We start from the raw sequence: 21927 nt of genomic DNA, 5'->3' as shown, positions 1-21927 counted from the left end.
GAGCCAAATGGCAGGAGAAGGGGTCCCCACAAAGGGGCAGCTGGATAGAGCCTGTGGGCACAATGAGTGTCTTGCTGTGCTCCTACCCCTTCCTGCCCTGTCCCTGAAGAGCACCTGGCAGGGGGAGCCAGAGGCTCTGGGTGGGCGGGCGGAAGGCACAGCCAAAGTGGGACCCAAACCTGGCTCAGAGGTGCTTTGGGAAGGGGCCCAAGAGGGACAGCCAGGCCCACGGAGGTTGGGGCCTGTGGACCGGCACCCCCCTCCCAGGGGACATGAAGGGCTGACTTGCAGGGGCACAAGAGGAACCCCCAAGTCTGGTGGGGAGGAGTTGGGGGCAGCCCTCCAGACAGGCCCACTCCCCATGCCGGAGAGCCGCTGCCCCTGTGACCCTTTCTTGCCCAAACGCAGGCAAAGACAAAAGCCCTTTTCTTCCCTCTCCTGGGCCTGGGCGGAAGCGCAAGACTTTTCAAAAACAGCTTCATGAAAAAGATCAAAGGAGACTCTGATGCCCCAGACCTACATCACTCTCTAGCTGGTGCGCCACCCCAGCAGCTGGGAGGGAAGGTCCACTGGGGGTGGGGGGTGGAGGAGTGGAGAGGAGATGGCGCAGGTGGGGTTGTGTGGGTGGGCCCTCCTCCCAGCCATCGGAGCAGTGGGCACGCCAGTCGCACAGCTGCGCGGGGACAACGCAGTGCGGGCCGCGGGCGCAGGGCATGTGGCGGTGCGCACAGGGGAGCCGCAGCCTCGCTCCTCGCTGCCGTCGGTGCAGTCCTCGCAGCGCCAGCCCCGCGGGGTGCGCTCACCCCTGTGGCACACGAATTCCAAGGGGCCGCAGGCCGGCGCTGCAGCGGGCACCGCGCTAGACCCCGGGGCGGGTGGACAGGGCTTCCCTGCCGCCTGGCCGCTCCTTCTCCGCCACCGCTCAGCTCCGACTCCAGGCTCGCGCTGTCCTGAGCTGAGCCGGCCCTCGTCCCACCTCCGACCCCTCCCAAGTCCAGTCGCTCCGCATTCTGCGGTCCTGTTGGTTTTCCAAAAGCTTCCTGGTCCTCCAGGAGTTTCCATTAGCCTCCCCGTCGTCCAAGAGTTTCCATTAGCCTTGCCTCAGCTCAGAGGGGGCCTTGAAGGTCAGGAAACAAGGTTCAGATTCTTTCAGCCCAGCTCAAACACCTTCGCTTGCTTCATTCCGCTGCCTGGAGGAGGCTGGGTCCCTGTCCTGCTCCTTCCGGCCCAGCACCTGCCCCAGACCCTCCGATAGGCCCTCCTGCCCCACTCCAGGCTTCCACACTCCAGGTTTCTCACCCCCTTTTCCCCAGGAGAGACTCACCAGGGCTGGTGCAGTCTCCAGGGAGCCAGCCAAGGGGCTGGGTAGGTGCCATGGGTAGGTGCCATCAGGGGGCGTGGGCAGCGAGGGGAGGGGGCAGTCCCCAGGCTCCTCATCTGCTCCATCTGGGCACTCCCACATTCCATCACACGGCTCCACGGTCCCCATGCAGGTGCCATCCGCGCAGGTACAGTCACCTGCCCTGCCGCCGGAGAGAGGAGCTGGCCCCAGGGCGCTGTGCTTTATTCCCACTGTTTGGGGTGCTCCCACTCACGCACCCATGGGTGCCAACTTCCCAGTGGGAACCTGGCTTGGGAAAGGAGGGAGGGAGGCAGTTGGGGCTGACAAGATGGGCCTTGTGGGAGGGGGCACCTGGTGGGCTGGACGCTGGGCAAGGGTCACCCACCCAAACAGGAGTCCTCGTCAGCAGTGTCTGGACAGTCAGGGTGTCCATTGCAGAGCAGGGCTGGGGGCAGACAGCACCCGTCAGCACAGGTCAGAGAGTCCTTCGGGCAGGGGCAGCCCTGCTCCTCTGCCCTGTCCCCACAGTCCTGTCCATCACAGCGCAGGGTCAGGGGCGGGCAGTGGCCAAAGCTGCAAGACATCTGCCCCTCCCCGCAGCCTGGAGCAGCACAGCCTGGGGTGGGGCAGGTAGGCAAGCCTAGGATGCCAACCAAAAACCCCAGAGAAGCCCCTCACCCCAGAAAGACCAGAACACCCCTGTCTACAAGTCACAGCTGCTAGTAACGGAGGCCACGGCTTGGGAGGCTGCCCTAGGAATGTATGAGGGCTGACCTACCACTCGGCCACTGCCACCCACAGGCAAGGACACTCACCCTCTTCATCTGAGCCATCGCCACAGTCATCCCGGTTGTCACAGAGCCACTTATGGGATACACAGTGCCCACTCTCCCGGCACAGGGCCTGTCCCTCTGCACAGCCAGGCACGGGTTCCTCACAGCGGGTATCGTCGCCCTCACAAAGCCAATGACTTTCCTGGCACGTGCTGAGCACATGACGTCCTGGGATGAGCCACAGCTCTGGGCCAGCCCAGGGGGCATGGGGTTCTCCCATAGTCCTCTGCTCACCAGTTCCCCCAGTCCTGTAGCACAGCTCCTGGTGGGAAAAAGGCCCCCGCCCCTTCACAGGAGCAGAAAGCCGGTTCCAAGCAGACTCCTCCTTAGATCAGAGGGCAGGGCTTGAAGCAAAGGACATGGTGGCCCTCACGCCAGCCTGTCTCTGTGACCTTGTGGTCCCTTCCGCGCCCCAGCACCCCCTCTCTTCTGCCCATTCTGACCCTACCCACCATGCAGCCCTCCACACAGGTGACAGCCTGGTAATGCCCCCTGACCTCAGGACCGTGGTTGTGGCAGGTGGGGGACATGGGGCCACAGGCCTCACACACCTGGCCCCCTTCACATTGCAGAGCTAGGTGGGAAGGAGAGAGGCTTGGGTCACCCAAGGTGCAAGGGCATCAAGATGCAGAACAGCAGGTGAGCCGGCCCAAGGTGACACCCCCAAAGGTCAGGGGGCACATGGTGGAGACGCCTGCTGAGCCCTTCCCAAGGCTGTTTGCGACATGCAAGTCCTACAGGGCAGCAAATGTGGCATGGTCGGCTGAGCGTGGTGGGATTGGGCAGCAGGGGACAGAGGGCAGGGCGCACTCACGGCAGAGTTCCTGGTTGCGCCAGCGCACATGGAGCCCATGCCGGGAACATTCATCTGCATACGTGGCCATGGCCGAGCAGAGACACTCAGAGTCACCCCCAGTCACAGGTGTGGGAGGGATCGTTCAGCCCCAGCAGTCCGTCTCCACCACCACACATCCCTCCCACCCTGTCCCCAGGCCTGCCCCTCTCACCCACAGGCATTGTACACGCACCAACATGGTGCTGCTGCGGTGGCACCTCTGCGTGGCACCGGGCAAAGAATGGCTGCAGCAGCAGCCCACAGCAGGCACGAGCCCAGGCGGCCCGGTAGGCGTTCACCTGTAGGCGCATTACCGTGGACCAGCCAGATCCCGCCGCACGCCCCAGGTTTCTGCAGCTGCCCCATGCTCCCTTTCCCATTTCCCGCCCTTGCTCACAGTGCGGGGGTGTGGCAGGTCCCCTGGCTCGCGGCAGAGAGGACTGAGGTGCCAGGAGTGGGCAGATAGCTCAGCCGTGGGCTCCAGGACTCCCTGGCAGCTCCAGCTCCGCAGGTCTTTACTGGCATCTCCACCAAAGTCTCCACACAACCCAGCCACACAGCCACTGACCAGCGGGGACAGGTGCACCAGGACCCGGGTGCCTGCAGAGAGGGCCGCGGGGGGCAGGTTGTGTGAAGCAATGACCCGCTGTCCTTTGTCAGGGCCCAGAGCAAGGAGAAGGCCAAGGGCACTATTGATTGGACCGCCTGACCATCTGCGTGGGTACCACCACCCAATAGGGGGCGCTGATTTACTCTTTTTTTGGTTGGGGGGGATGATTGGTGGTGATAAAAGAAAAGTACGTTTGGGGGTGCCTAACTAACCCCAGGTTGAGGGACAGGGAGGTCTCCAGCTGGCCGGCTTCCAGACGGGAACCAGGCTCCGGTGCCAGGGAACTCGGTGGCCCCATTGTGCTGACCTGGAGACTCCTTCCCACACGCAGGCTTATTTTGGTTTCCAGTTTCTCAGAAACAGTCATTTCTAAAACGCCAGCTGCTTGGTTTGGGTATTGGGATGTTAGGAAATTTATTTTCATCTCTTCTCTCTGAAGCTTGGTATTTTCTAAGTGATTCTTGGGCGAAGAGGTATTGATTTCATAATGAACAGAAGCACAACATGGAAACTGACCGCTGTGGGGAGGAGTCGGGGGAGTTGGACCCCTGCATACGGCAGGTAAGTAAGGGTCAGAGGGTTCAGGGTGGGTCCTGACCTCCATCCCAGAGCAGGGGGAGGCCCAGGGGGCTGGTGAGCAGCAGGAAGAGGGCAGCGCAGCGCAGGCTCAGCCCGGGGCCTGTGTAGAGCTTGGGGAGCATTATACTCAACCCATTCACCGTCACTGCATGGCCTGCGGAGGAAGAGAGAGCTCACCAGGCTCGGCCTTGGGGCCTTGGGGGAGAGGGCCTCCCAGATCCCCACGAGGTCCTCCCAGGCTTCCCTCCAACCTTCCTTTTGCTTCTCTAGCTACGTGACCTTGGAGCCTTCCAGAACGGTGATTCCCAGCCAAGAGAGGAGGCTCCAGCTGCTCAGCCCTGATACAAGCAGGGAGAGACATGGAGACCCCAGGCCTCAGTTGCCCAGGCGGAGCTGTGAGGCCATCCAGTCTGTCCCCCCTAGCAAGGCCACCCTTCCGTGTCCCAGTCACCTCTGAGCATGTGCATGACTGTGCTCTTTAGTCGCACGGTCAGCACCTTGGTGCAGGTGAGGCTGGTGGCCCTGCAGGGCAGGTTCTGGGCAGAGACTGTGGTCTGGCTGCTGACCTCTCACACCAGCAGGTGCGTGGAAGGTGAGGGCCAGCCCATCGAATGCCATGTAGTGGGGGGACACCTGACGCCTAGCACCATCCATCACACCGCTGGCCTGTGCAGTGCCACTGCTGGCCCTGGTACATACTGTGGGCAAGGGAAGGAAGGGAAACAGAGTCACGAGGACAGGGAGCCAGAGCTGTATCCAGGGCTGGCAGCCAGTCAGGTTCTAAGCAAGTCCAGACAGACCCTTCATTTGGGGGATCCTGGAGGGCTCCCACTGCCCCAGCAGTCTGGTCCTCCCACCCTAGCCATCACTCCAGCCCCAAACCAGGGGTCAGAAGGTCAAAGGTTATAGGTCACAGGACTGGGCATGCCAAATATTGCAGTCTTCCTGAATGGTAGCATTGGACAGATACTACTGCCCACCATGGCGGCAGGGACAGAGCTCAGGAGGCACACAGTGCTCATCCTGGACAGAGCCTGGGGACTAAGGGGCACCTTAGAGGACAACCCAGCGCCCTGCCTACTGTTTCGGACCACCAAGAGAGCAGGGCAGTGCCCTACGCAGCTTACCAGCAATATGGTGCCCGGAGGACAGACAGTCTCCTGGGCTGCCTGGCGGGCAGGAGTGGAGTCAGTGCACAGGAGGAGCAGACACAGAGGTGGAGGGACCAGGCTGAGCGTCCAGAACAGGGAGGGACCTGCCTGGCCTGGTATCAGACGTCTCAGAACTCGTACCCCCCACCCCCAAGGATTGGGCAGAAGAGGCCTTGGAAGTTTTCCAGAGTGCTGTGTGTCAGCTTCAGAGATGGGGTAGTCAGGGGAAATGGAGACAGCGAGCTTGGTTTGGGGAGTCTGGGGGGAGGTTTGAGGCTCAGAGACCACAGAGCAGTGTGGACAGAAGGTGCTGGAACGAGCCAGAGCCTTCAGGGAGAGGAGTGGTAACAGTGGGCTTCTAGGGCCTGAGCCACAGTTCTGAGAGCTGCCAGGAGAGAAGGCCTAGTAGGTGGGTACCCTGAGAGCCGAGGCTGCCCGGGTCCCTGAGCTGGACGTGGGTGTCCCCCAGGGAGACCGAGATGGCGTGGAGGAGGCAGCTCCCAGAGTCGCAGGCCCCATGTTCCAGCACAATCAGCAGCTGCCTTTGGGCCAAGTCCTGGGGCAGATGGTGAGGAATAGGGGGTGGGGGCGGGGCAGACCTAAGAACAGGTGTTCCCCGGGACACTTATAGCACACACCTGGCGGCAGCTCGCACCTTCCAGCCAGCCGGACTCACACGTGTATGTAGGTATGTGCGCACGTGTGTATTATGCATGTCTACGTGTTGGGGCGAGATGACTCCCCTTTTTCCTCCCCGGGATATGTTTGTTCATGTCTATGTGTGTCTGTGCAAATACACATGCTAAATCTACATGCCCATGCATGAGCAGATGTCATGTGAGCACACCTGTTTGTGTCTGTGTGTGTAAGAACCTGCCTAGGCCTGAACTTGGAATGTCACCTAATCTTACTAATTGGCCCCTGGGATTGTTTTGCAGGAAGCCTGTGACAAACCCGATGGGCCCCAGCTGTGAGAAGGGGCTGCCAGGATGGATTTTGTTTTGTGCCCCTGGGCGGGGGCGGGATGACGACAGCAGGACTTTCACGGGAACCCAAGGAGGAAGTGAGAACCCAAAGGGGAGGCTTTGCGGGCCGCTGCAGCCATCCTCCCTCAGAGTCGGTTCTCCCTCGGCTTTTCCCTGGACGACTGTGTGTTTTCTTCATTTATTTAGTGGTCTCCTTACGGTCACTTCTCCCCCAGAGCAGCCCTAGGAGGGCCCCTCTTCTGGCAAGGCCCCCCGTTATTCCTCTGCCCACCTGCGCCAGAAGGAAGCGGCAACCTGCGCTGCAGCGAAGAAGCTCCGCCCACCAAAGGGAGGCAGTGCCCGTCCCCGCCCCCCGCGCCCTCGGAGGGCAGGGCCAGCGGCCGTCCTGCACGCGCTGTGCGCACACGGGTGGGAGGGCACCCTGTGGATCAACACCCAGGGGCAGGGGCGTACTGCCCCCACACACACCGTGGTGCCTCCCCCGGCACCCTCTCCTCCGGTTAGGGTCAGAGGTCAGCAGGTGTAGGTCACCTGCCAGGTCTTTAAGCAGGGCCACCAATTAAGCCATGAGTGGTCACAGGTCACTTGTAGGGGTCCCCGGAAGGGAAGGCAGGTTGAGCAGATAGCATTAGGGAGGGATCAGAGGGGACGCGGCGGTCTCTAACCCCAGCAGAGGGCCAGCGAGGCCCGCCGACCCACCAGCGCCGTGTCCCCGGGGTGGGGTAGCGCTGGCACACTGAGGGCGCCGCCCCGGGCGCTCATGCATCCTTCGCCGCAGGACCCCTGGGCTCCTGGGCTTCTGCCCGCAGCTGGCCAGCTTCCATGCCCGCGCCTGTGCCCTTTGGCCCCCTGCAGCCCTGGGCTGCTCCACCGCACCCACACACCCAGTCTGGGGACAACCGGAGTCAGGCCAGGGGGCAGGGATGAGGCACATTCACAAGGAAACCAGAAAAATAGCCACTGCTTGTGGGAGACAGGCAGGCGTGATTTGAAAGATTTTGACAACCACTGTGTGGAGCCCGCCCCCAAACAGGAACTTGGGTCTTAACCAGCAGGTTCCTTACCTTTCATGCCTGCTATGAGTCCCACCCTCCAGGGGATTTTAAAGATAGAATAGAAATACAAAGAGGCTTTTAAGGAAAAGGGAACCTGCTCTGTTTTTCTCTAAATAGCCTCAAATCCTTGTCAGTAGGATGTGAAGAACAGAAGATTAAGTAAGAGGAAATGCTTTTGACCTTGTGTAACATACCTGGGTGTTGCGACCCTGTATTGATCTGCACTTCCCTTTCCCTCCCTACCATTTGGGGAAGGGCTGCCTGTTTTCCTTATGCATTCCCGTGTGTGGAAAGTACATAAAAACCCGGGCTAATAAAGAAACGGGGGCGATCTTCCTCAGAGAAAACCCCCTCCCTTCCTTCCTCAGATGGAGAGTGTCTGAGCAGTTTCTTCATCCACTCTGAGGGACCCGGAGTCTTCCATAGCTGCTTCAAAGCTCCACCGTCATGACCAGCAGCCCAGACATCATCCTGGGGCTTGGGGGTGAGGGGTGGCGTGGCAGCAAAGTGGCCAGATTGGGTGGGGGGCATGGGAGTTAGGGGTCACCGTAGGCAGGAGGCTTGATAATTGGCAAATTAACCAAAACTGGTTGGCAACCCAGTCAGTGAGTGCGTCCCCTGGGTGGTCCGTTCACACAGGCAGCTGAGGCTGTGGGCAGCACCTTCCACTGAGCTCCCGTGGGGCCTGGGCTCGCCTTTCCTCCCTGAGGATCTGGGAGAGGGACAGGACCTGTCACTTTCGAGAGACGGAACAGAGGCTTGAAGGTGTCGGAGAAGCTAGGTGTCGGCTGCATAGGTGGTGAGCAAGGGAGCCCAGGCTCCCAGGGGGCTGCGTCTCACCTCGGAGTCAGGGAGCCCCCAGGAATTCCCAAAGGTGACCGATAATGCAGCCAGGCCCCCTCCTGGCTCCAAGAAGCCATCTGGGGGAGGGGAAGGCAGAGGTACTGTGTCTGAGGTCTTAAGTATCCTCTCCCCTCCTACACCAGCGACACTACCACTCCCCATTTACGTCCCTGCTGACCGCTGTGGGCCCCACGGAGGCCTTGAGTCTGTCCTTGGAGCTCGGGGTCCACAGAAACAGAGACCGAACTGGACCTGTCCAGCTGCACAATGAGCCCCAGGCCCTCTGCCAGCACCTGCCAGTCCCCTTGCCACTGCAAGCTCAGCCCTGGGCAGGGGAAGTGGGGGTCACACTCCCCACTCCTCCTACCGTGACTCTAGGGCTCAGACTGCCCAGGGAAGGGAGGAGAAGGGATGGATTCCCACAATTCTAAACAGAGAACCCCATTCCTGCCTCGCGCCATGGAGTCCAGCTGGGACCAAAGTCCTGGGAGGAGAATCTCCCATCTCCTAGCATCAAAGCCTTCCTCACAGCACTGGGAGGCAGGTGGGGAAGCTGAGGCTCCGAGAGGTTAAGTGATTAAGCAGAGGGACTTGCTCAAGGTCATCCTTTGAGGGGGCTATTGGGGTGGGTTGCAAGCGGGGGGCAGGGTACTAGCCCCACGACTTCTGGCTGCCTCATTTCCAAATGCCCCCCAACAGCATTGGGAGATGAGGAGCCAGCAGCAAGCTCAGACCCCAGCTCCCCCTTCTGCGGCCCTGCTGAGCCCCTCCCTGGGGTGGGCAGACTGTCCCTTACCGGGGAGAGCTGAGACTCCTCATCAGGTACCCACTGCCCACTCACAGAGCCGTTTCCACCCTGAGTCAGCACTTCCTCTGGTCCTGTCACCACCCAGTAATGGGTGAGGTGGTCAGTGTCTCTCCTCCTCCCACTTCGGCTCCCTCCCTGTGTCCATCCCCTTCTGCGTCTCTCACCAGCTGACAGTGCCCAGGCTGAGGACGGTGGCCCCTGGGCCTCAGGTGGACAGCCCAGGTGGAATCAGCCCCACCTGTCAGCAGGGAAGTGCAGCGGCCCAGGAAGTGGTAGTGGAAGCCAGACCAGTTGGCCCAGGTGGCCGAGGGTTGCTAGTGCTGGCTCCAGAGTTGGGCCACGGCCCCTGCCAGGGGCTGCAGGAGGGCTGGAGAGGGGGTACTGCCTGCAGGAGAGGCACCACTGTGAGCGTCTGAATGTGACAGAGGACAGTGGAGGAAGCTGGAGGCAGGTGGACCATCATAGTCACTCTGGTGGGCAGGGGATGCGAAGTGGCTCATCTGAGAGGACAGGGGAGTGGGCATGGCCTTGGTGGAAAGACCCTGGAGCTCCAGAACTCCACGTGGGAGTGCCTAAGGGGGCAGCAGGTGGCGGCTGGAATTGTGCCTGTTGGCAGGCTGGGGACCCACCTGAGAACCATTGGCTGGAGCAGCGGAGGCAGGTCTGGGAGTGGCCATCTGGCCAGCTGTGTCCCCAAGGCTGGGCACAGCACTCCTCCAGGCTGCCTGCAGAAGAATTAGCTGAGCCTGCCTGAGGTTGGCACTGCCACGTGGCAGAGCAGTGGCCCTCGGGGCTGGTGTCTGTAAGGGCTGTGGTGGGTACAGGGAGAGAAGCGGCCGGGCCGGGTCAGGCAGCCTGGACCCAGCTCCCCTCCGCAGGCAGCCTGCTGCCTCCGTGAAACCGCAGATGTGGGCACTTACCGACAGTGCAGTGGGCGGCCCCCACCCCCCCGGCCTGGGCAGCAGGCCGGGTGGCTGGGGGCCTGAGTCCGCCAAGCAGACAGAAGGGAGAAGACATTAGTGTTCAGCTCAGCCCCACCCCTGGGAATGGCCTGGGATGGTCATTCAATCTGGTGGCCTGCTCTCTGAGTGACTGTCTCAGGTACTGTCCCTTGGCCTTCATTTCCCCATGAGGTGAGCTGGGGAGGCTGACTCAAGGGGAGGCACAGGAAGGAGGCACTGAGCATCGCCACGCTGCCCCTGGAGAGCTCACCCAGACGTGCCTCCCAAATGCCTGCTGCTCCAGGTCACAGCCAGGCCTCCCCCACTCTCAGGATGTGGCCTCTTCACTCCGGAACCCAGACTCTGATCCTCACTCACTTGTAGATGGGACAGAGCCCTGCACAGCCACCTGTGAACAGGTCTAGTCACCAGCCAGGCGCAGGTAGTGGTAGAGGCTGGCGCAGGGCACCAGGTCCTCCAGATGGGGGGGGGGGGGGCGGGTCCCTTCCTCTTCCAACAAAAGGGTCTCTGCTCATGCCAACACCTGCCCGTGGATGGGAATGAGAGCCATTGCCCCTGTCCCCCATCACCCAGAAGCCCTGTGCTGTGACCCTGCTCCTGAAAGAGCCAATTCCCAGGGGAGTGAGTGAACTGAGGGGGAAGCTGAGGTTAGGAGGGGAGTGTGGCTGCCCGAGAGGGTCCCAGTCCTGGGGCAGGAGGCAGAGAGGGAAAAGAGGGTCCCAGCCATGGGGTGGGCTGCTTACCCGTTAGCTAGTGCCCATGCCGTCCCAAGTAGGGAGGCAGGGAGCAGCATGGTGCCCCCACAGTTCACCCCACAGCCTCCCCCCACCACATGGCGGCCCACTGCAGCCCAGCCTCAAAGTCAATGCGTCCAATCGGCTTCGCATGCTGGAGCTGGGAGGCTTTATCCCAGCCCCATGCCCCGGGCACCAGCTGCCTGGAACTGGATTGGACCTGCCCGCACGTGGCACAATCCCCTCAGAGGCCCACTTTCCTGGGAAACAGTCCCCTTCCTGCCTGTCTACTCTGTGTGTGTGTGTGTGTGTGCATGTGAGGTCCGGAAGGGGTACATGTGTCCCGGGCCACAGTCAGACACTGAGCCTCTGATATTTCCACGCTCTCAGCCCTACTACAAGTTAATGTGACCTCTGGGCAAGCCAGCCTCCCTCTGTGGGACCTGATTTCCTCACCAGTAAAAACTCCAGGGGCCTCCCAGGGATGCAGGTGGGACTCAGGCTCCACAAACACTATGAATTGGGTGTGTGCACATTTTTTCTGAGGGCAGTTCTATAACTTTTGAGATTGACGGGGGGGCCATGACCCCACAAAAGGGTTAAGAGTCACAGGACCACATGATGGCTCTGGCCTTCCAGCCCTACCATCCTGACTTCACGATTCTCTCCCCTGCTCCCTTCCCTGCCTCCTCCCTCCCACTCTGCCACCAGGCACCCTGGAGGTGAGGGGCAGGGGGCAGGCGGAGCTGGGTCCAGGGAGGCTGGATTGTGCAGACACAGAGAAGTGACCTGTGCCCTTTCCTCTGCGGTCCCACGTCCTCCTGAGGTGGCTATGTGCCGCTGCCGGGGTCCACCCTGGTCTCCTCCTGAGAATCTCCTAGGGTCCCTGCGGTTCAGAACCAGGAAGACCTGGCCAGGGAATGACAGCAAACCTCAGGGAGGCGTGCCCTGTGTGGGAAGGCAGGGCAGGAGGCTGAGCGGCCCTGGGGGCAAGGCAGCCGGATGGGATAATCCTCGGCACCCGTTTTGTTGGGAGGGGTGGCAGCAGGTGGCCCAGGGGAATCCTGGTTGCATCCTGGTTAGAAGCTCCCAGTACACCCAGGCTGCAGTGTGGCCTGGGTCTCCTGTTCCATAACCCTCTGTCCCCTAAACCTGACGCCCCTTTAGCATCACACGTAGTCACCCTTCCTGGGGTGAGGGGGCTGTGGGGAACCAGAGTCCCAGCTAGGCATTTCTTCTGGGCCCATCGCTGGTCCTGGGACCCACAGAGGGTGCCGTGAGTTCCTTGGGGAGCTCCCCAAGGGGGTCCTCAGAAAGGGCGTGGACAGTGCCCAGGTCCCAGTCCCACATGCACACCCGGACACTCTCGCCCTCACACCTCGCACGCTCACAGTCCCACTGCGGGTCTCACAGGGAGTCCCAGGAGCTGGTGCCCCACCCCAGCACACAGGGACACATTCTGCTCCCAGGGCCAGGAGAAGACTGGGCACCCACTCCCCGAAACAGCCCATCCAGGAGGTAGAAGAGCCTTTCGCAGCTGATGCCTTAGGGGTACCATGCCCCCTCTCCCAGGCACCACCTGCTCCAGAGCCTCTCTTCCTACCCTAAACATCAACAAATATTGATGGTGCCCCCGCTGCGTGCCATGCTTCTCTGTCCCCTGGTATCCCTGCCTGTGACCAGGCAGGGAAGGGCTCCTCCTCTCTCTGTGCTCCAAGGGCCACCCACCTGGCCGGGCCCCCCAGCTCTGGATCCCAGCCACTGCTGATAGGGCAGCGTTGGACTGGGAGAAACTAGTCAGGAGCGCCCTTTCCCCTAAAAGGGGGAGGGGGCTGCAACCCAGGAGAGATTGGTCTGGAACACCCACCCCTATTTCAGCTCTGGAGGACAGGAAGTGGCGACGTCTCAGAACAGGTTAGGTGCCCAGGAGGTGAGGCGAAGGAGAAACAGGATAACCCCGGACAGGGAGAAGCGGCACCTGAGGGCTGAGGACACCCCCGCACACCTGACTGCGAGAGCTTTCCAGCGCCACCGCCCCCCCCCCATCCTGCCCAGGGAGCTCCCCCTCCCCGCAGCCCCCTCGCCTGGACCCCGCCCTCGAGAGTCTCCGCCCAGCCCGACTCTCACCTGGCCCCTGGGGGCCTTCCCTCCAGCCCCGCCTTCTCGCTGGTTACCGAGCCCGAAGCCCCCAGCCGACGCCTGGTTTTACTTCGAAGGGCCCACTCTTGGCGGGCGCAGGGGCCCGACCCTGACTCCTTCGGCCTCACCCCACGGCACCAAGGGGCCCGGCTCCCGAGGCAGGTCTCAGGTCGCCGGACTCGGGGCAGAAAGGTGTGGGTCGGGGTGCGTCTGGGTGGGATCGGGGTGGAGAGCGGGGCGGGGTCGGAGTTCCCCAGACCGACCCCGCCGACCGACAGGCTACACGATGTCATCGCGGGACCGTGGCGCAGACACCCTCCCGCGGGGACTCGCGGTTCAGACCGCAGCGCAGACCCCGGCTCCCCTCCGCGACACGCCCCTTCCTCGTCCCCCCAACTCCTCACCCCCACCCCGCCCCGCGCTCCGCCGTACCCCTGGCTCCGCCCCCGGCGCCTGCGAGCACCCCCTGGCCGCCGAGCGCTCGTCCTCCCAGCCTCCTCTCCCTCCTCCGTTCCCCCCTCGCCCCTTCCCCGTTCCTTCGCTCCCACTTCGCATCCCCTGCTCGGCCGTCTCCGTCCAGACCGTCACCGGCCCGCCCGGCCCCACCGTGCGCCCGCCCGCGGCCCCACTCCCGGACACCCCGGCCCCTGCCTCCCGCTTCCTCGCTCCCCTCCCCCTGCCGGGCGCCGGTCCCCGCTCTCGCTCCCCCCGCGTCTTTTCCTCTCCCCTCTCCGCGAAGTTTCGGGGCTGTCAGTCTGTCAGTCTTTCGGGCCGTCCGCACCCGAGCTGCGGGCAGCGGGCGCCATTTCGAGCGGAGCCGTGCGGGACCGGAGGCCGGGACACGCCGGGGTCCCGGCAGCAGCGGGGCGACCCGCCCGCCCGCCCGCCAGGTACGGGCCCTGGAGGCGCCGAGCGGCCGGCGGCTCCGCCCGCTGCCCTCGCCACCCCGGCGCTCAGTCAATGCCCGCCCCGCGCAGGTGACAGCCCCGGGGTGGGGGCGCACGGGGGGGGGGAGCGGTGGGGGGAATGAAAGGGCGAGGAGGGGGTAGGACTGGGGGGACGGGCTGGGGGTCGGGGTTGCCGAGAGAAGCGCCGGGGAGCTGGAGGAAGGGCAGGCGCTGGGGAGAGGGGCGGGGGTTACTCCGGTGGGAAAGGGTGCGAGGCCCCGAGGGGGAGAGGAGGCTGGGGGGGGGGGGGTGCGGGAGGGATGGGGAAAGGAAAACGCGGCGTGGGGGGCGGCCCGCCGGGACGGGAGAAGGGCGTTGACAGGTGTGCCCGGGAGCCGGGGAGCGGCCGCGATGTGGAGCGAGGTCTGGGCGCAGAGGCTCGGGGGGTGGGACCGGAGGGGTCGGGTCCGCAGGCAAACTTGGGGGGGGGTGGAGAAGTCAGAGGGGGGCAGAGATGGGGAAGGGAGGGGAGCGGAGGTGTGTGGCGGCCGGGGTGGGCAGGGCAGGCCCGCGGAGACGGCCCGGAGCGGGCGGCCAGGGGCCCGGGTGTCGGGGGAGCCCGGGGAGCGGACTGGGAGGGGGAGGGGCAGCGCGGCTCTGGGGACTGGGGACCCGGAGGGAGGGGAAGCGGGAGCTAGAGGGGGAAGGGAGCCGGGGGCCTCGGAGGGGAAGGAGGGCCGGGGAGGGGGTTGTGGGGAGAGGGAGAGGAGGGCTGGGGCGACGAGGGGAGGGAGGGAACCGAGGTGCAGGGAAGGAGAAGGAAGGGAAACCGGAGTGGGGGGGGAGGGGGAGGGGAAGACCGGAGTGGGGGAGGGGGGGAGGGGAAGACCGGAGTGGGGGAGAGCAGCGGGAGGGGGCGGCGCGGGGAGGAAGGAAAGGAGGAGGGGAAAGGAAGGGAGAGGGTGTGCACCGGGGAGGGGATGGAGCCGGGCGAACCGGAGGGAAGGGAAAGGCGCCCGGAGCCCGGGGAGGGGGAGGGGCGCGCTGCGGCCACTCGCGGGGAGTCGGGGGCCGGGGGCGGGGGGAGGGCAGGGGCGCGGGGAGGGGTTGGCCCGTCGGCCGCGGGCAGGGGGCGGAGCTGCAGGGGCGAGGCAGGGGCGGAGCTGGGGAGCCAGCCAGATCCAGCGGGGAGAGAGGGAGCAGGAGAGGGAGGGCAGAGGGAAGGCTGCCAGGGAGATTTGGGGGGAGGGGAGTCCGCTGGGAGAGGGGCAGGGCACCCGCCGGAGGAGGAAAGAGGCAGGGGCACTTGGGCGGGGTGGCCCTGCGCACGGGGTGGGGTGGGCGGGGGAACCCCGCGAGGAAGGCGAGGTGGTTTTGGGGAGAGGAAGCAAGAACCATTTCCTGCCTTCGGCGAGGACCCTCCTCTGAGGTCCTCCCCCACCAGTTGCCCAAGAGTGACACTCACCTCCGCCCCTCTGCTGGCTCCTATTTCACCAGCTTCTGCAGTGACAGCTGGAGGGCCTAGGAGACGAGGTTCTTGCCCCCCCCCCCGTCTCCCACCCCCCCCACACTCCCCAGAGAAAAGGCTCCTCCCCGCCACCCCTGGGCAGGATCACTGACGGGCTGGGGCTGGCTCCCAGAGACCTGCCAGCTGAGGGGTGCTGCTGACTTCTGGAGCAGACCAGAGCTTGCAAAAATGGTTTCAAGAGCTCCTTGGGCCCCTGTAAGACCTCTGTGCTCCCTGAAGTCCACCTTCCCTCGTTTCCCTCGCCTGTACCTGGGGACATCTCCTGCAGAGCTCCTGGGGAGAGCTGGTGGGAGAGAGGGGCTGGGCAGGGCCAGGGCCCCGGTGGAAGCTGCCTCCTGGAAGGAGAATTTGAGCAAGGATGTCCTTTCTCCTTAGGGTGCGCAGCCCGGTCCCCAGGCGGAGCTACTGGGGTCGCCATGAGAGAGACCTTGGAGGCCCTCGGCTCCCTGGGTGAGCCAGCAGAACTGAAGGCCCCGGGTGGGGGGGACGCAGGGGCCTGCTGGGCTTCCACTTCTCTGCAATAAAGAAGGCAGAGCCGTCCTCAGAGACTGCAGCCCCAACACCTCTGAGAGCCCTGGAACCTTGAATGCAGCATCCTTTTGGGTCTCATCTGGGTGGTTGTGAATGCCTGGCCCATTCACACACGCATGCACATGTGTACTCACAAAGCACCAGGAGATTTAATCCACCCTGTCCTTGACTGAACACAAAGGGGCTGAGGCTGACCCCTGGCCAGACTGCTGGGGAGCATGGCTGTCCCTTGTCCATGCTGACCAGGGACCCTTCCTTCCTGAGCAGGCTGGAAAGATCCCCTTGGGTGGGCTGGGAAGGGGAAGAGTCCCCACCTTGGATCATCTCTTCTGTACTGGATGCTTGACTTGAACCCGTCCTTCTACCTGGAACAGGATTCTCTGTGGCACGGCCGGAGTTGGCCCCCCAAAGTGAGCCTGGGGAAGGGTCCCATAATGCCCAGGAGCAGATGTGCCCTCCCGGGGAAGAGAGAGTACTGCGCCCCTGTTCGGGTAAGTAAGTGGGAACCCTGGATGGTGGCTCAGGGCAGAACCTTCCTTTCTTCATCAAATATTTATTGAGCACCTGCTAAGTACCAAGTGCCATTCTAGATGTTTGGAATACCTCATAACCAAATAGAGGAAGACCTCTACCTTCCAGGAGCGTAATCCTAGTGAGGGCAGGGAGTCAACAACCAACCAGTGTGAAAACAAGTACACTTATAAACCCTGTTAGAAGAGGATACTGCTGGGGCGGGGGAGGGGCCTGAGACTAATGCAGGGGCAGGGTGGGGGCAGGGGGATGGAGCAAAATGAGCCTAAATAGGGTGGGAACATAAGACTTGAGCAAGATTTGAAACAGGGAAGTGGCTAAACAGATACCGGGAGGAGACACCTAAGAGAGGGGTGTGCCAGGTCTTCTGACATCCCAATCTTCTCCGGTGATTGCCATGGAACTGGGGTCCATCTGGGGGCTGGGAGGTCCCCAGCCCTCCTCCAAGGAGCCTCATGTAAGCCTAGGGGCAGGAGCTGTCCTTGCTCACACACACATATCCAGAGACGCCTCACAGCTGTGGCTTTAGCAACCTGCAGGGCCTAAGCAGCAGCCCTATTGAAAGAGCCTGAGGCTCCCTGGGCGCTGAGAATTCAGCCCCTGCAGGTATGCCGTGAGCTGGGTGCAGTCCCTGCACGTGGGACTGGGAGTGGGGTTTCGAACTCCCCTGCTTCCTAGTGCCAGTGGGGCCCTCTGTCCATGGGGACGTCTGCGGTAGCTCGAGGTAGCCTGTTCCCTACCAGGGCGCGAGGCCCCCGGCCTGGAGGAAGGTGCCCACACTGAACAGGCTGAGGCTCCCTACAGCGGAAGCCAGGAACGCACAGCGGGGAAGGCTGAGCCTGCCGGCTCCTGCCCAGGTGAGTCTTCCCATCTCTCCATCCCCCCAGGGGACCAGGTGGAGGGAACAGGGGCCCTGCAAGCTCCAGAGCTGCTCTCTGATGTGGCAGCCACTCCAGGCCCTTCCAACACAAGGTGAACCAGGCCCTGGCACCTTTCTGCTCGTAGAGCTTCAGCACCCAGAGGGAATTCTGCATCCATAGACGACGGAAGTCAGAGAGGCCAGTCACCAAGAGAAACACACCATCATGCCATCGTCCTCTCGAAGTCTTACCCTTCCCCCCACCCTCCCCACCCCAAGTCCATGGCTTGAATTGCAAGTCCCGTGAGGACAGATGGCATTGGTGGACCCTTTCATTGTCTTGCCCCAGACATGCTCCCTCCTCTGCATCTCCACTGATCCCAGTGGTACCCAGATGCTGCAGATCTGTTGTTAGACTCCTCTCCCCGTTACCCAGGGCCATCCAACAGCTGATTCCGTCTCCACAACCCCACCCATCACTTCCTTCCACTACCACCCACCTTATCACCTTTCGCCTGAGTGAGGTCATTTATTGCACGAGGACGTCCTTAGTGCCTCCAGGTCCAGTCTGTTGGGCAGAGGGGAGAGAAATGGGCTTTAAAGTGACACAGACCTGTTTGAATCCTGGTTCCACATTCCCCAGCTGGGTGATCTTGACTCGGCTGCCTCACCTCCAGGCACCCCAGTTTGTTCACCTGGAAACGGTCATTTCATGCTTTTTGTGAAGGTTTATGACGATGTATACACAGTACGTCATATAGAGTTGGCACTCAGTAAATGGTGGCCATCCTCATTTTTGTTAGACACAGAAAGACACATTTTTATTAGACACATATGGAAACAGAACACAAGATGTCTGCTCTCTAGACGCTAACCTGAGCTAGAAGAGAGTTCACAAATGACAGCAGTCAGGCCACGAGGAGGTGTTAGCAGTAAGCGCTACAGGCGTTCGTGAAACAGACCCTCATGCACTGGGTTTGTCCAAGGTTTTGCTTTGTGCTACATTTAGAGAAAGGTGTAGACCAGCTCTGATGAGGGTAGGGTGTAGGAAGGAAAACATTCTAGGATGTGAGAAGACTTCAAAGCAGGAAAGCTGACCTGTGACCAGCATTCATGCAGACCAGGCTGGCCAAAGTGAAGAGCTTATGCCTGGGAGTAGGAGGAAGGTTGGACCGGGTCAGCGTGCGCCTTAGGAGGGCTAGATCTTATTTTATCCCATTCGTAGGGAGCACTGGGTGGTTCTTGAGAAGAAGGGCACAGTAAAAACGAAAGCAATGTCACAAGGTAAGTAGCTTTTGGGGACTGATAGATTGGTAAGGAGACTGGGAGTGAGGTAATGGCGACAGCCCTGGGTGCCGTGACTGAGTCTCAGGCTATTACGGACTTTTCCAACCAGACAGGAACTCGGGTCATCTGGTTCCGTGGGGCTCAGAAATGAAGCCCTTCGGGAGCTTTAAAGGAAGAAAACAGATTCACGTGCCCTGCTCCCATCAGTGCCTTTGGTAGAAGTTCCCTAGGAGATTATGACAAGGCACCAGGTCTGGGAACCATGATCTAGTCTAACCCTTACACTTAAGCAAACTAACGGCTCGGCCAAGGCCACACTGCTGGTTAGTGGCAGAGGGGAACCCAGCTGGACACCCTGGGTCTGGGCCTGCAGCCGCTTCCTCTGGGCTGGGCCATTGCAGTTCGTAAGAGGGGGCCACGCTCCAGGAAAACACACCTCAGACCTGCTACCCCAAAGCCCCCTCCCTGTTTCTCCAGAGCTTAACGCCATTCATTGGTTTCCTGTGCACGCAATCCACCTGTTTCTAAGCTGGGATTTCCCACCTGGCCGTGGAAGTGAGCACGGACTTGGAGAGGACAGGGCTTGAGAGGCAGTGGGAGGGACGACAAAGGCCACTGGTGGGAAGTCTGAGCAGGGGAAGCTCAAAGGTGAGCATCGGGGTGCAAAGGTTCTAAGGCTGCAGTTCTCACAGTGATGTAAGCGCATAGACCTGGGAAGGGGAGGTGTTCGGGCATAAAGCTGCTGAGCTGCAGCCCATTTTCAGGACTCCGGAGGGGAGCTGCTCAGCTGAAGATGAGAGACTGGTTCCAGAAAGGAGCCTGTGGGACAGGAAGATCTGGGGCCGCCGTGGTGGGCCTCGAACCCAGAGTGCAGCCTGAGGACTGAACCTAGGGCAACATTCATATTCAGATTCACGGAAAGCGCTCTCAGGGACTTGGTGCGACAGGGAGAAAGTCCCCAGCAGGGTGGTTCCCCAGCGTCCTATCTGCCCAGAGGGACGAGGCCAGAGCGGTGATCTTCAGATTAGGTCATTCCCAGGAACCTTCCAGAAGAGCAGACAGAGCAGAGGCCAGATTGCAGGGCTCCAGGGAGTGGTGGTTTATTGGCAAATAAAACGTGGGGCTTAATAGATTTGTCTTGACTTCTCAGGAGACGAGTGGATGATCCGGAAGGTGAAGGTGGAGGAGGAGGATCATGAGGCAGAGGAGGAGGTCGAGTGGCCCCAGCATCTGGCATTGCTCCCCGGCCCCTTTCCCGCACCTGACTTAGGGCCTCTGGCCGCTGCGTATAAGCTGGAACCGGGAGCCCCAGGGGCACTGGGCGGGCTCGCGCTGGCCGGGTGGACTCAGGCCGCAGAGAAGCCCTACGGCTGCGGGGAGTGCGAGCGGCGGTTCCGGGACCAGCTGACCTTGCGGCTGCATCAGAGGCTGCACCGGGGCGAGGGCCCCTGCGCCTGTCCGGACTGCGGCCGCAGCTTCACGCAGCGCGCGCACATGCTGCTGCACCAGCGCAGCCACCGCGGCGAGCGGCCATTCCCGTGCTCCGAGTGCGACAAGCGCTTCAGCAAGAAGGCGCACCTAACCCGCCACCTGCGCACGCACACGGGCGAGCGGCCCTACCCGTGCGCAGAGTGCGGCAAGCGCTTCAGCCAGAAGATACACCTGGGCTCGCACCAGAAGACGCACACGGGCGAGCGGCCCTTTCCCTGCACCGAGTGCGAGAAGCGCTTTCGCAAAAAGACGCACCTGATCCGCCACCAGCGCATCCACACGGGCGAGAGGCCCTACCAGTGCGTGCAGTGCGCACGTAGCTTCACGCACAAGCAGCACTTGGTGCGGCACCAAAGGGTGCACGAGGCGGGCTGCCGCGCGCCGCTGTCTCCCGACGCGCCCGCTTCTCCGGGTTCTGCCCCGTCTCCGACCCCGTCCTCTCCCGGACCTAAGCCTTTCGCCTGCTCCGACTGCGGCCTGGGCTTCGGCTGGAAGAAGAACCTAGCCACGCATCAGCATCTGCTCCGCAGTGAGGGGCGCCCCTTTGGATGCGACGAGTGCGCACTGGGCGCCGCCGTGGACCCCGCAGCCGCCGAGCCCCTGGCCTGCGCGCACCGAAGCGCAGCGGTGCCCCAGGACGCTCCTGCCAGCGATCGGTCCTTCTCCTGCCCGGACTGCGGACGCGGCTTCGCCCACGGGCAGCACCTGGCACGACATAGGCGGGTGCACACGGGCGAACGGCCCTTCGCCTGCGCGCAGTGTGGCCGTCGCTTCGGTTCGCGGCCCAATCTGGTCGCTCATTCCAGGGCCCATAGCGGCGCCAGGCCGTTCGCCTGCGCGCAGTGTGGCCGCCGCTTCAGCCGGAAGTCTCACCTGGGCCGCCACCAGGCGGTGCACACGGGCAGTCGGCCGCACGCCTGTGCCGTCTGCGCCCGCAGCTTCAGCTCCAAAACCAACCTGGTCCGCCATCAGGCCATCCACACGGGCTCGCGCCCCTTCTCCTGCCCGCGGTGCGGCAAGAGCTTCAGCCGCAAGACCCACCTGGTGCGGCACCAGCGCACCCACGGCGAAGCGGCTCGCCTGGCCTCCGACGCTCGCCTCCTGGCCCCAGCCTGGCCCGCTCCCCCGGAGGCGGAGGCGCCCCCACTCTTCTTCTGAGTCTCGTTCTCGTCCGGCCCTTCCTCTGCCTTCTGCTGCTCCGTGGTTGGAGAGCCCCGGGTCGCAGTGGGTGAGCACGCGTCAGGACCGCCCGGGGCCCTGCGGGCCGTTTCCCTTCCCTCCATCTGTCTGGGGAGAAGTCTGGAAAGGACACCAGCTTTGACGTTCTGGGACGTGCTGAGTGAACCCTTGTTGGCACAGTTCAGGCCTGCGTCCTGGGAAGGCTCTCCCCAAGAAAACCCACTGGAAAGCAGGCGGTGACATCCTCTAGAAGTCAGGAACCTCTGGGGGGGGGGGGAGGGAAGGAATGGTTATCTGTGTCCTTACAGTGTCATTAAAACCAGAATCTGAAGGCTCTAGGGCTGTTAAATGAGCTGGGGGAGGGAACCCCAGACTAATCCACGCACAGAGGACCTTTCCTTTCCTGTCCTGGCAGCTGCTGGTAATTGCTGTACCAAATCAAAATATAATACAGCTAATTGCCAGACCACTCCCCTGCTCCCTTGCTCCTAGCTCAGAAATTTGATGAGGAAGAACCATTAGCATACATTTCTCAAGCCAGGTGTTGAAGGCTGGAACTGGGGAATGCACAGAGAGGGGGCAGGTGCCCTTTGTCCGTTCCCATGGAGACACGTGCCACGTGCCACCTAGGGCTCTGGAGCTGGAGAGCTTCTGCCTCTGTCTGCAGCTCTCCCAAGGGGATCTTGGTAAAGCAGCCCACCTGCCACCCTACCTGGCACCATGAGGAAGGACATTACTGGTATATGAAGTTTCTTTC

General features: G+C 62.4%; 2 protein-coding genes across 9 annotated transcripts; one reads left to right on the top strand and one right to left on the bottom strand.

The window, feature by feature from the left end:
* Positions 1-7094: 7094 nt before the first annotated feature.
* On the bottom strand, positions 7095-10838 carry LOC150002334 (SCO-spondin-like). Its single transcript, XM_090286921.1, is given in 9 exon segments — positions 7095-7201; positions 7204-7225; positions 8232-8311; positions 8401-8584; positions 9031-9125; positions 9203-9427; positions 9672-9851; positions 9963-10024; positions 10834-10838. Coding segments are annotated over 9 exon segments (960 nt in total).
* Positions 10839-13533: 2695 nt separating this feature from the next.
* Positions 13534-21501, top strand: ZNF467 (zinc finger protein 467). Of its 8 annotated transcripts, none has more exons than XM_090287662.1 (5): positions 13534-13767; positions 15668-15742; positions 16198-16314; positions 17098-17211; positions 19651-21501. In XM_090287662.1, exons 2-5 carry the CDS (start codon positions 15709-15711, stop codon positions 21147-21149), a joined length of 1764 nt encoding a protein of 587 aa, XP_090143788.1. In that variant the 5' UTR covers positions 13534-13767; positions 15668-15708; the 3' UTR covers positions 21150-21501. The 8 variants fall into 8 exon arrangements, with proteins under 8 accessions (XP_090143788.1, XP_090143784.1, XP_090143785.1 ...); XM_090287658.1 differs by having other exon boundaries at positions 13707-13767; positions 17083-17211; XM_090287659.1 differs by lacking the exon at positions 13534-13767 and adding an exon at positions 13775-13854.
* The last annotated feature ends 426 nt before the right edge of the window (positions 21502-21927 follow it).

Source organism: Furipterus horrens, unplaced genomic scaffold (assembly GCF_987537825.1).
Source record: "Furipterus horrens unplaced genomic scaffold, mFurHor1.1.pri manual_scaffold_9, whole genome shotgun sequence".
Classification (NCBI taxonomy): Eukaryota; Metazoa; Chordata; class Mammalia; order Chiroptera; family Furipteridae; genus Furipterus; species Furipterus horrens.
Note: the sequence above shows the minus strand (reverse complement) of the source record. Positions and strands in the feature narration are given on the sequence as shown.

What these genes read in the sequence shown, in the direction of transcription:
- ZNF467 (XM_090287658.1), top strand. Translation starts at nt 15,709, where the DNA reads ATGAGAGAGACCTTGGAGGCCCTCGGCTCCCTGG. An exon ending in AGTACTGCGCCCCTGTTCGG is followed by an intron (nt 16,315 to 17,082) that starts GTAAGTAAGTGG and finishes AGCTCGAGGTAG; the next exon opens with CCTGTTCCCTACCAGGGCGC. An exon ending in GCCTGCCGGCTCCTGCCCAG is followed by an intron (nt 17,212 to 19,650) that starts GTGAGTCTTCCC and finishes TTGACTTCTCAG; the next exon opens with GAGACGAGTGGATGATCCGG.